General features: G+C 39.0%; 1 protein-coding gene across 11 annotated transcripts in view; it reads right to left on the reverse strand.

Moving 5' to 3' along the window:
- Positions 1 to 1,916: 1,916 nt before the first annotated feature.
- The window catches only part of PTPRM (protein tyrosine phosphatase receptor type M), a 451,026-nt gene continuing 440,183 nt past the window's right edge, over positions 1,917 to 12,759 (reverse strand). For all 11 annotated transcript variants that reach the window (XM_052703744.1, XM_052703741.1, XM_052703740.1 and 8 more), the window contains 4 exons: positions 11,310 to 11,435; positions 9,137 to 9,300; positions 6,885 to 7,020; positions 1,917 to 2,813 (listed from right to left, as the gene is read on the reverse strand). In XM_052703744.1, the coding sequence (XP_052559704.1) occupies positions 2,760 to 2,813; positions 6,885 to 7,020; positions 9,137 to 9,300; positions 11,310 to 11,435 (480 nt within the window). In that variant the 3' untranslated portion in view covers positions 1,917 to 2,759. The remainder of the gene's footprint in view (positions 2,814 to 6,884; positions 7,021 to 9,136; positions 9,301 to 11,309; positions 11,436 to 12,759) is intronic.

Raw genomic sequence — 12,759 nt, forward strand, 5'->3', positions numbered from 1 at the left:
AGCACTGCTGCTCTTTCAGAAGAACTTAACAAAAATCAACCACCTCAAGTCCTGGACAGATGATGGATTGGGTAATACATACAGCCAACCATTTGAAGTGTTTATTCATTTATGTGCCACTTATATACCAGGGATTGAAGAAAACATCCTTCCTCTGTTCCTCACAAACTAGGATTGATGTTCTTCGTACGTTTGCTTGGACTAGTGATTTCATAATGTACCACTAAAAAGGGAAGTTGGTTTATGAACACCTGAAATGGCTGTCACTGCAGTTTTCTTTCTTTTGCTTCCTCTGCAATAATATCCTCCAGGTAACCTTCAGAAGCTCCATGCTACTTCTTGAATATCTGCCCTCCATGTTAACCTCTTCTTTCTGCTCCTTTCTTATTCCTTACTTTTTCTCTACCCCTGGCTCCTGAAAACCTCATCTTGCTTTTTTTTTTTCCCAATTCTTTTTTTTTTTTCTTCTTGCCAAAATACTTCACCTAAACCTGGATTTTTGTAATTCATATTAATAACTGTAGTAGGAGGGTGAAGACACAAAGTGACTTACTATTTTCCTGAGCTGGCTTCCATTTGAAGGCACTGAAGTTCAGAGTGGTTTGACTATGCCTGTGCCAGAAGAAGAACAAAAAAAATCAGTGATATCATCAGTAAAGAAATTAAAAACCTGTAGAACTCTCTTCTGTCATCTTTAACCCCTCATTCCCCAAGACCTACCTGTGGCAAAGCAAGCCTTGAAGAGTGCAACATCTGAAATAATAGTGGCAGTTTCTGTCCTTGGGAGATTGCCAAAATTCTTGCTGCATTTCAAGAAATCTTGCTCAAGTTTGGGATCATGTTGCCTATGTCACTTTCAGTCTCAGCACTTCTTCAGCATGCTTAGCTGCCTTAAAGTTCTTCGAATCATCAGGTAATATTAGACACATGTATGCATATTTCAATGACTAGATACTGGAAATGAATTTTTTAGTAATCTTTAATAATTACAGAGAACTGTGCTTGGCTGGTATACCGGGTCTGTCAAACTGCTTGGAGGAATACAATATTTGAGGTTTCCACGTGAATCAGAGCGTATCCTGCAATGAGCTGTAGTGCTACAAGGCTCACCCAAGCACAGCCATTCTTCTAGGAGCTGGGGTTGTTTTTCCTAAGTTCTCCAGTACTTCTCTGCAGTTTACAGCAATGGCCTGTAGCTGTCAGCTACATTTTAAAGCAATTTTCTTGTAAAATAGATGCTTTCCAGCTGCAGAGGAAGCCAATCCTCATGTCTTCAGATCTGAATTTTGCAGTGATTTGGAACTGGCACTTGACAAGCTTTGTATCATTCTATCCAGGCTGGATACCTCTTAGATTTAAAGGCTCTCAAAACATTTTGACTTTGATACACTTATATCGATACTGTCCCCATCCCAGACAGCTCGCATGTTAAAATAATCTTTTTAAGAGCTGAAATACTGAGCAGTCCACAACCTCCTTGCTCTGGGTTTCCGTGCAGCTCTGGAAGGCTTCAGTACTGAGCAGTTGCTCTGCCTGCAATGTCTCCTTGGTACTGCTGGGTGAGAGAGAAAGATCTGGAATCCCAAAGGACAGTGCAGCAAGCCATTGCTGGTTCAGTCCTCTTTGCTGCTGTGCTTCTTGCACTGCATCCACACGCCTCTGTGACAAGACTGAGTGCTGAGTACTGCATGCCAAACCAACATCAGCTTTTCTTCACCAAGCAGCAGAACTTTCAGGTTTTCCATTTGTGTATGTGTATCTTAATTCATCCAACTCACCTCTTCTTTTTATATAGTAGCATGACACATTCTTCTTCCTATTGGCTGGATCAAAAGTAGCTCAGTATTCAGAGGAATTAAAGTCAAAAGAGATTTACTGGAAGGCACTCAGATGCCAAGAGGTATTAAATAACAAGATTTTATCATGTATAATCATTTATTGAGCTGAGAATCCATACAAGGTAAACAAATGTTTACATTATCATACAGTAAGCATTTCCAGGGCTTAATAAAAATGATTGTCACTCACTGTGCTTCACAAAAAAATTCATTTTAATGAATAAATAATTTGATGAAATCAAAAAATATTTACAATATAAACAAATGAAAAAGCTTTGGATATATTAATCTGAGCATCCTGTATTTTGCATTTGTCTAACTGCATTTCTACCAAGATTCTCTCTCTGAAATGGTACAAAGTGGATAGAAATTACAACTCAAAAAAGTTAACATGATTTGGTACATGTCTTTCCATTAGTTCAAATAAGCTACATATGATTCATTTATTATGCACGTGTTAGAATGCAAATATAACTAAAATCATATATTATCAAAATGCCAGATAGCATCCTCCACAGAACAGAAATGTACACTAGGCCATGACAATAACTGAGAATCACAGGCGACAAAATATAACGAAGAGTACAAATTCCTTCATAAGAATATAATTGTGCTCTCTTATTTACCAGAGGACTATGCTGCTTCACCACATCGATGGCTACATATGAATACAGTGTTCAACGACCGCCATGTGGTTTGGTGTACGCTCATATGGGTGTCAAGCAGCGGCATTAATAGTGGAAAATGGGCAGTGCAAGCAGTTTTATAAACATCTCTTTGGGCTCTTAAAAAGAGCCAGTTATACAAAGCAGTAGAAGCGTAACACTGAGAAGTCTTCATCTCATTGACACAGATATCATGAAACGACTTGCTTTGTTTGTGGTGGTGGAGGGAGGAACAGTGTCTGCGCTGTTTATGCCATCAGCCAGAATTCAAGTATTCCAAAGCCACTTCATAGCAGAATTTATATTGATCCTGAAAAATCAAGACAACCACAAAGTCAATTATTGAAGGAACTTAATTAAGGGGATCAATATTTCTCTTCTGTTAAAATTATTTACAACCAGCTGTGGTCTATGGGAGCCAGTTTGCGAATCAAATTTATATTCGGATAAGAAAATCTTTACATTAACCAGACAATAGACACTGCGCACACAATAATTTACAGTACTGCTCCTATTAGTCGTGTAGTTAGCTGCTCTAATACACTTGTATGAGAAAAATTGACTACACATAAGTAAATTGACTTGCAGCCCTTTAGTCATCTGTCAAAATGCTCACACAGCGCTTTGGCAGAATTGCAGTTATTGAAGTTCGTCCATGGAAACGCTGATCTTAAAACAGACCCAACGTCTGATGCTTTCCAGTGCATAACTCCTATTTTCAAACAATCATAAAATCATTTGACCCTTAAGGGCCATCTAGACCAACTGCCTTGCAATGAACAGGGACACACCTACAGCAGATCAGGTTGCTCAGAGCCCCATCAAGCCTGACCTTGCATGTCTCCAGAGATGGGGCAGCCACCACCTCTCTGGGCAACCTGTCAGAGGTGGTGGATGTTCTGTCCTTAGAGACATACCAGCATCTGAGCATCAAAATACTCAGATGCTCACTACATGTCAGTGTGAAGTCTGCTCATTGTTCCTCCTCCTCTAGAGGCTCAAACCCACACTGATGTACTGTGGTCCCTCAGTACAGTATGACAGGAGACCAGGACAGATCTGAATTTATTGGACCTATTCACATTCATTTTCAGTTACTGGTGATGTCTAATTTAGGGTCCCAACAGCTCTTCTGTTACCCAGTTTCCAGGTACCAGTCCTGCACTTTAAACACAGAATTGCTATTTCCTTTTGCAATGGCTGGGAAGCTGGTCCAGATCCAGGGAAATCCCAGTTCGCATCGTGAGATGAACAGTCATGACTTTATCCTCTTCACATCTTAAGTGGCACAAAGAGGTCAGTGCTTTTGACTGACTCTCACCCACAGGGCAACTTTGAGGGATGTGATACTTTGGGACTTAACAATTTTGTGCTCACACACATCCCTCTTCCTACTCAGAATATTTAGAGATGCTACAGGCATTTAAATGAAATAAAAATGCTGAAAGAAATAGGTGTGGGTTCTTTGAATGCAAGTGTGTTCTAACAATTCACAATCACCATTTTATGACTATTTCTGCCACCAAGATGCCTCTCCCTATCACACACTTTAATCAATTAAAAATTTAGCCGAGCATGTAGAGAGATTACAAGTACATTCCAGATATATTCTCCTATTTATCGAAGAAAACATTATAAAGGTTTAAATCTAATGGCCTGTACTCATAATTTTGGGTCATTTCTTAGCTGAAAAGTGAGGCCAACTTAAAATTTAAGAGGCCAAACAATATCACTGTGATCAAAAGGCAGAAAAAGACAGTGACAATTTAGAAGTCCTTTTGTTGGGAGCTGTCACTTTAAAAGAAAACAAACCCTAAGTTTGTTCTGTGTTGTCTAAGTCACGAATGAAACTCATGTTAGGCTTTAAGACCCTGCAGGGCTCCATAAACTGCTTGTGTCTTCTTCAGGATGAGAAAAGATAAAAAAAGAAAGAAATATTATGCATTTTTTTTGTATATATTATGTACATTATGTACACTTATCCACTGCCATTTTTACATGCTTACTTTATGCTGATTTAGTGCGCTAGCAAAACTATCATTTTTATTAAACCTGTGTTAAAGAGTCATTTTTTATTATTTCCCACAGTGTTCACTCATGTGTGCCCTTAATACATTTTTATTATTCATTTGATGAGTAATATGAAAAGCTTATTTATGTTAGTTGGCTTCAGAGAGGAATACTGGTTTTTCTTTCGAGGATAACCACTGGTAGGTCCAATAACATTTCTAAGAAAATGGTTTGTACATGCTGTACATGCTGTAGCATGTAAATGTCGCAACACCACGTATTGCCTTTCTATGTTGGCTGATCAATTTCATAGATTTTTCCACACTGAAAAGATGTGGCATTCAGATTTCTACACTTGCAGGAAAACCAATTGTTTCACTGAAATTAAGTGATGAATCTCGATGTATGGACTGCAAAGACCATCCTTCCTCTGATCATAAGGTATGTAACTGGTTTATATAAAGCAGTCTTGAAGCTGTTTTTGTCAAATACTGTTTCAACCTTGAACATTTCCTCTCTTGTAACAGCATTTTACAGAAGTAGATGAAATTAGCGTTCTCATTTTTCAGACGGGCAAACTGAGGCAGAGACACATAATAAAGGTCAAAAAGGAGGAAATCAGTAACAGGCTCAGGAAAAGAACGGAAGTGTCCACGTTCCCTTTTTACAATGGAAAAATCAATGTGAAAATTCTCTTGAACCTTGCTAATTCAAGTTGTACTAATTCTTTTTTGTCAGTGGATTAAGAGATAATGGAAAAAATCCTGATCGTCCCCTACCTTAGTTTCTCTATTGGTAAAATACGAAAAACAATACTGCTCTCCTTCCTAAGTGCTTTGAAATGTCCTAGTGAAAAAACCTTACAAAGGCTTCTCAATACCATTCAAACATTCTCAGACCTCCCCCAATTTACTAAGAGTTATTTTTATATTCTAAAATAATACATCCAGCTTTTGATTAAAAACATTCTGCGCTGAAAAATGGAGACAGCTGCCTGACAAATCTATACCTGGGAACTGTCAAAAACAGGAATTTATAGAGAGCATTTTCTTCAACTGTACATCTTCAGACTGGTAATTTTCTTTTTATTTCTATAAAATAGATGAAGAAGAGATCAGTGTGTTCTGTGGACTTAAGCTCTGGGAGAACCAAAAACAGCGGGCCTGCCAAGTCTCTATCCAAAACTATACTATCTGAAAGAAGAAGTAGACATTTATCTTAATATCTGGGAAATAAAAATGTATGGTTCTCAGCATGATGATTCTCCTCCTGAGAATACAAACCAGAGAAAGAGGAGCCAAATAAGCTGCTCCCTCCCACCTCTGTGAAAGTTTAATAGTTTCTTACTGTTACAAGATTCACAGTTTCACATTCCTGGCTTGTGGTCCCACAGTGCTAGTTGTGAACTCCCTCTTTGCTTTGCACAGCTGGCAACATCTGGCTTTGTGCCATGAGCTTGGCTAGAACAGGGCCTAAGGGAAGGGTTGCGACTTTTTATAGAATCACAGAATGACTTGGGTTGGAAGGGATCTCAGAGCCCACTCAGCCCCAACTCTGTGCTGTGGGCAGAGCTGCCACCCAGCAGCTCAGCTGCCCAGAGCCCCATCCAACCTGGCCTTGAGCACCTCCCTCCAGAGATGAGGCACCACAGCTTCTCTGGGCAGCCCATTCTTTCTCAGGTAGCCTAAATGCGAGGGACCTGGGGAAAAAGTGTCTTTATGGCCCTGGTATGAGAATAGGATATCATGCTTCAGCCCTCTCTGAGTACAAAACTACACACTGGAGCATAAGAACTTGCTGCTTTAAGCTGTTCTGCAGCTCTTGTGGAGTAGCAGCTGGCACTTCAGCAATTCGCCATTACAAAAAAATCCCATAAAACACTCTAAGAAAATAATTGCACATGGCCCCTTGTTTCTGAACTTCTTTAATCTTTCTATGAGATAGAGCAACTATAATTAAATGCAATATTCTGGATGTCAAACTGAAATTCATGGCTTTGATAAATACTTGGCGATTAAGCTATTTATAATATATATAATTTGAAAATCTGGCATTTCATTTTACATAACTATTATTTCAACCCATGCAAGGGCTGCTCTCCACTTGGCTCAGCCTGCTAGAAAGGAAAATTAATAAGGATGTTCGGCTGAAAGTTTAAAACTCTTAAAAAATTCAAATGAACAGAGACAAAGTCTCATTGGGAAGAAAGCAGTGTAAAAATACTCTTACAAGTGAAGTGACTTCATTATCCCCTTTGAAAATGACTTGCTTGCTTTGTGAACAACTCCCACTGCAAATCTTGGAAATCTGACTGAATCTTCTGAGAAAAAGGAACATTTTCTATTTAGTGCAGCAGTTAAAAAGCTCGTACCAGAAGGTCCACCATGTTAGGCTTATTATTTCTCAGTGTCTTCACAGCATGGAATACATCAACAGCCCTCTGATGTTGAAGCATTTCACAAACAATACTGATTGCACAAAACGTCCCACTGCGGCCACCTCCATTCCTGTAAGAAAAGTAAAAAATAAATGGCTTGGTTACAAACTGACTATATTACAAGTTCTTACAGCGCCAGGAATGGCTACAGAAGGTATGAGTTCCACCAGGGAGAAACCAAAGAATACGAATGTGCCGGAAGGCAGCTGAACTCTAAGCTGAGTGCTGTTTTTAATTGGAATTAATGGGCTGAATGATCTCAAACCTATCATCCAGCATCCAGGAGGCTGAAAGCCTGAAGGGAACTGAGTGGCTGAGTTTTGTGCCACTCTTTTTACTGAGGTTTTGAGGCAGCATGAAGGGAATGTTAAAATAAGGACAGGGTACTTTTAGATTGAATTTAATACCCTTTTGTACTATAAACGCACAAGGATGTAATATCAGGCTAGAAACATTATAGAGAAAGAGGATCTTTTAAGGTTTTTTTAATTGCTGATCCTGGCTCCTTCTTCCTGTACCCAAAGGTGTTTCAGAAGAACAACAGAAATGGTGTCTAATTTGCTTACAAGCCATTTGACTGTGCTTTTAGCATGGCCCAAGGTGGGACTGCAATATTCTGGTGACTGATGTTCCCGCCCTGCAGCAGCAGGCACAGGGACTGGCTGCACTCTAACAGCTGCTTCTGTAAGTGACTGCATTCCTCTTCCACCCACAGCATCAGAGAACAAGAACCCAAAGAGAAATCCAACGAAGATACTGGGCACAAATGCTCATTCGCGTGATCAAATACAGCCTTTAATAATACTTTATGCCTAGTTAATCTTTAGGAGAATCCCTTTCTTGCTGGAAACCCTACTATTTCTATAGCTATCCTAATCAGAATCTTTAGGCTGCAATTCACCAAAAATAATAAACCTTACTAATTACCAGAGTGTAGCCTAGATAGGTAGTTGGTCTTTCAAACCAGCTTTGCAAATGGTTGATTTTCAAAGGAAACTACAATGTCTCACAACTGTCACATCCCAGCAGTATGAAAAGAATGCTCTCTGCTGCCAAAACATTGCCTGATATTGTAGAACTCTTTGAGAATTTTAATTAAAATAAAGTCATTTAAAAGGATTATATTAGAGCTTTTTCTTTCTTTACTGCCTGGAAGTGACGCATGTGTGATGTTGTACAACTATTTAATATCATCAGCCACCTCAGAGATAACAGTAATTTGCACTTCAAAAGGGTCTTTTCAGCTAAAGATCTCAAAACATTAATTAATCACACTGCACAATGCTCCTTTGATGAAAGTATTATTATCCCCATTCTACAGATGGGGAAACTGAAGAGCAATGACTTGTTCAAGGTCAGTGATAGTAGGAATTATTAATGTACTTTCCTCCATTGTTGTAATATTGATTAACTGCAAACCAAAATTCAGGAAGTTATTGTCTACTCTTGGGTTCCAACTTCTGAAAGCATCTTAGCATATGCTTTTCACATGAACATATCCTTATCCATCATTGTAACATCTTTAAGTAGATCTCCAGAAGGAGAGGGATACAATTTCAAGCATGAATATTTAATCTCAGAAGACCAACCAATGCTGAGAACAAGTAGTATGTACATGTATTAAGCCACATCAAAAGGCAAGATGGTGGATGAGAGCCTGTACCCGTGGAACACAAAGTCACCAGAGGACAAAAATATGTATCATTGTGAAAGAAGAGCAAGACAGTCAAAGGGCCATCATAACTGTTCTACCAGGCCATTTTTTCTTCCATGACTTCTGGAAGAGGAATAATTCCCTATAGTATTATTCATTTCTACTGTTAATGAACTGTAGATGGCACTGAACAGAAATAAAAAGTGCATTGTCCTGAAGGTACAGTTTTGATTGTTATTGACAGTTTTGAACAAATATGCACCTTTCTCATTTGAAAATGTCACTTGAAATCTTTCTATAATATAGAGTTTTACCCATCATCTTTTCACAGGTGTCTACTAAGGGACAGAGTGGGAAACTCATGAACCTACATAAAAAAAAAGCATACGATTTCTTGTGTCTTCAGAGCTTTTAAATGAGCAGCTGTATTATTTATTCAGATCCTGTACCTCTTCACCTTCTCATGAATCTTTAAAAACATGGCACAAATACTAGGATAACAATATTCTTCTCACTGGTCCCTAGTACTTACAAGCAATGGACAACTGTGCGACCCTCTCCCCCGTTGTACTCCTCCTGCCACTTCTCCACCTGGCGGATGAGCTTCAAGAATGAGCGTTTGGAAACTGGCGTGTCCCTGTACATGGGCCATCCCAGGAACTGGAACTGCTGCACCATCCGATAGCCATCCTGGGGCTGCAGGCATTCAGGAAATGAGCAGGAAAAGAAGGAACAGCATTGTTTATGGTCTATTCAAATGGTGCGTAACTTAGATATTTGCATCAGCGAGGAAAGTTGTTTGGGCAAATCACCACTGACAAACTACTAATGCAATTTCAATTGCCCGTAAGGAGTTATGACTTTTAATTTCCAACCAAGCTATTAGGACAAGAGGTTTTAAATAGAGGGTATACAAACAGACTAGAAGAGAGCAATGGTACAGCAGCAGGATCAAACAAACAATTAATTAATATCATAGTAGAGAAGTTGCAATAGAATTATGTAAGCATTTCAGCATTTTGAGAAACATTTGCACTCTGCTGTCTTTTTTACAAGAAAGGTCAAAACCTCTCAAGATAGTTTGAAGCGGAAAAATGTTTTAAAAACCAAATGAAACCCTCAGATTTTTCCTGCTTATAAGAAACAAACTGAATTTTACTTTACTGTGTGCTACTGAAGCAGTCAGAACCCCTCTGGTGAGATGTTACTGAACAGTTGCTTTATGGTGATTTAAAATAAAAAAAGGAGCACAGAACAAGTGTTAGTGGCAGAAAATTACAGTCCTTTGAAAAGGGCATAATAAACACACAGATGAAAACTGGTTTTGTAGTTTAGGATTTGCCATTTTCACTTCTGGCAAAGTGAATGCATTTTAGTACCACTTCGAAAATGAGCAATGTGCAGAAATGTTGACGTTACCAGTTTTGCTCTAGAGTAAGAAGTAATATAGAGGATGTAAGATTAACAAGGCAAGGGAATAAACCAAGCATTAGATATGTTCTTCAATGGGTTTTTGTCTGCTTTATGTCAAATTTGGACTCCACTACTTTCCTGCCTGATTTCTTTCAATTGCATGCCCCATCTCCCCAAATGGCATCAGCCAGACCCAGCTTCTGCTACAGCTCCCGTTAACACTCTTGGAGACTGTGGTATTATGTTGCCACATTTTCTGGGAATGCAAGACTTTGTCATACAAAAGTAGTACCTTGAAGCTTACAGTCTACTCCCCTGTTTGCATAGGAGCATCCCAGGCAGTGTTCTGGGGGCCTTCCTCTCACTGTTCTGACAGCTACTGGACTCCATGGCAGCTCCTGACCTTTTAACAGAGAGTGTTTCTTACTCCTAGATGTAGCTCTTCAGGGAACAGTACCAGCCCACTGCAAAAGCTCTCTCCATCTGGATGGGAAGAGATGCCTGGTCTGTGGCTGAATCCTTTTTCTGCTCAGCTTTAAATTGATGCCTAATTTAGTCTTCTGTCAACTTTATAGTAGCATAAAAGCTGGATACGAGATTGTACTTGTCCCTCTGAAATGCTTACATCTATTATGAAGTGTGATTAGTGGGATAAGATCTGCACTAAAAGCCTGGGCCTGGTATTGAAAAACATGCCTAGTGTTGCATGATGCAGGATAATAAACATATAAGATGGCTAATTTAAAACTCTTAAATTAAAACTGCACTGATATCACCATTTTGTGACTACCAGATAACCTCTATACTGCATTTATTTCATTTGTATTTAATGCACTTGAGATACGCGTTACAAGATTTTTCAATTGCACACACAAGACTCAAGACTCAAGACACAAGACTCACACACAAGACTCTCAATGATTACTGTGTGATCCATTATTTGCTCATGCTCTCAACTCCTTCAGGTTGGATATCAGGAAAAAATTATTCTCAGAAAGAGCAGCGAGGCAGTGGCACAGGCTGCCTGGGGAGGTGGTGGAGTCACCATCCCTGGAGGTGTTCAAACCATGTGGATGTGGCACTGAGGGACGTGGTTAGTGGGCATGGTGGGGATGGATTCATGGTTGGACTGGATGATCTTAGAGGTCTTTCTCAACCTTAATGATTTTATGATTCTACAAATAGGCTGAATAATGAGAATAGCTTTATGTGAGTTTAACTTTTTTTTTTGCAACTGGGATAGAGTCAGCTGAATCACTGAGGCAGAATTGTCTTGTGAGTAAAATCCTTACTCTGGCTGCATTGTAAATTCGGAATATCCGGCTGATGATGTCTTCTTCTAAATCAGCTGATACAAACTCCACCTGAATAGGACCATGTCGGTGTACTCCGTTTTCTGGCCAGTACTGAGGACACAACTACAAATACAAAAAACACATATAATTACTTTTAATTTAATGTTGCCTCAGTATATTTTTTAAGATATATTGTGCTACTTTTATTGCAGACATTCTTACACAGTTTCTATATGAAATATACAGTGCACTGTCCTTCACTATTTTCAAGCTCTGATTTTACCTGAGCAGACCAAATTTCAACAAATGCCTTTTTACTTTGCTGAACATGTTAATGCTTGCTGCTCTGCTTGCCATTTGGAGAAATGTATTTCTGACGCTCAGCATCAATTCTACAATATGGTATGACAGGACAAGGGGATGCTGTCAAATATTAGCAGATCTTGGAGAAAGTACAAAGCCTAACACCAAAGGCCTGGTATCTTCAACTATCTGAAAAAAGTTGATAATAATTCAAACTACATCAAAATGTGGGCTCTATGCTATAAGTCTCAAAATTCAGGATTTCACTGTCACATCTGTCTCATCTGTGAGTGGCAATATTGGCATTATATATGTACATATTATATATGTAATAATATGTACATTATTACTTCTGTTCCAAAAGTAATGCTTCCTATTTATTTCCATGGAAATTATAACAGATACAAGGAGCACAATAACACTATCTGACAGCAAATTCTCAGCTACAAAACACTATTTTTCAACACAATTACCATCATAAGCTTTGCATTTTTGCCAGCGATGAACAAAAGCCTGCATGCCATGCTCATCAAAATCTACACCAGCAGAGGTGACCCACTGTCACTGCTGTCACTGCTGAAATGGACCACTCGACACCTTACTGAGTTCACACCCACTGTGATGTGAGTAGGAGGCATTACTTTCAGAGCAGCCCTCATATATTACAGCAGCATTGTTTTACATTTTCAGCAACTGCTTAATTGCGTCTTATGAACACCACTTGGAAACAGTACTTATCCTTTAGTGCTCAGATAACATTACTTCCAGGTATCTAAAGATCACAAAGCAGCATTAGCGTTATCCTGCAGTTTTACTGTCTAATAAAACCATTATGGCTCCGTCCTGGAACCCATTATCCTTTCTCTTTTAAAGATTAAAACAACACTTTGCTTGGAGATATTTGAAGCTACACTTTGCTTATCAATTTCCTCCATAAAAACCCTACTGATTTATTTTTAGGGACACCTAGAGTAGTTCAAGCAGACAGCTTTTGCAAGCATTCACCAAAATTAAGCATGAACTCATGAAATTTTGTTTGCTTGCAGAACCATTGATCTCATATTTGGAACTTTATTTCATTTGGTAGAACAGCTGTGGTCCTCATTCTGCTGCATTGCTGTTGGTGATCCAGAGCAGAGTTGAC

Source organism: Tympanuchus pallidicinctus, unplaced genomic scaffold, assembly GCF_026119805.1.
Source record: "Tympanuchus pallidicinctus isolate F22 unplaced genomic scaffold, pur_lepc_1.0 scaffold5, whole genome shotgun sequence".
NCBI classification, from domain to species: domain Eukaryota; kingdom Metazoa; phylum Chordata; class Aves; order Galliformes; family Phasianidae; genus Tympanuchus; species Tympanuchus pallidicinctus.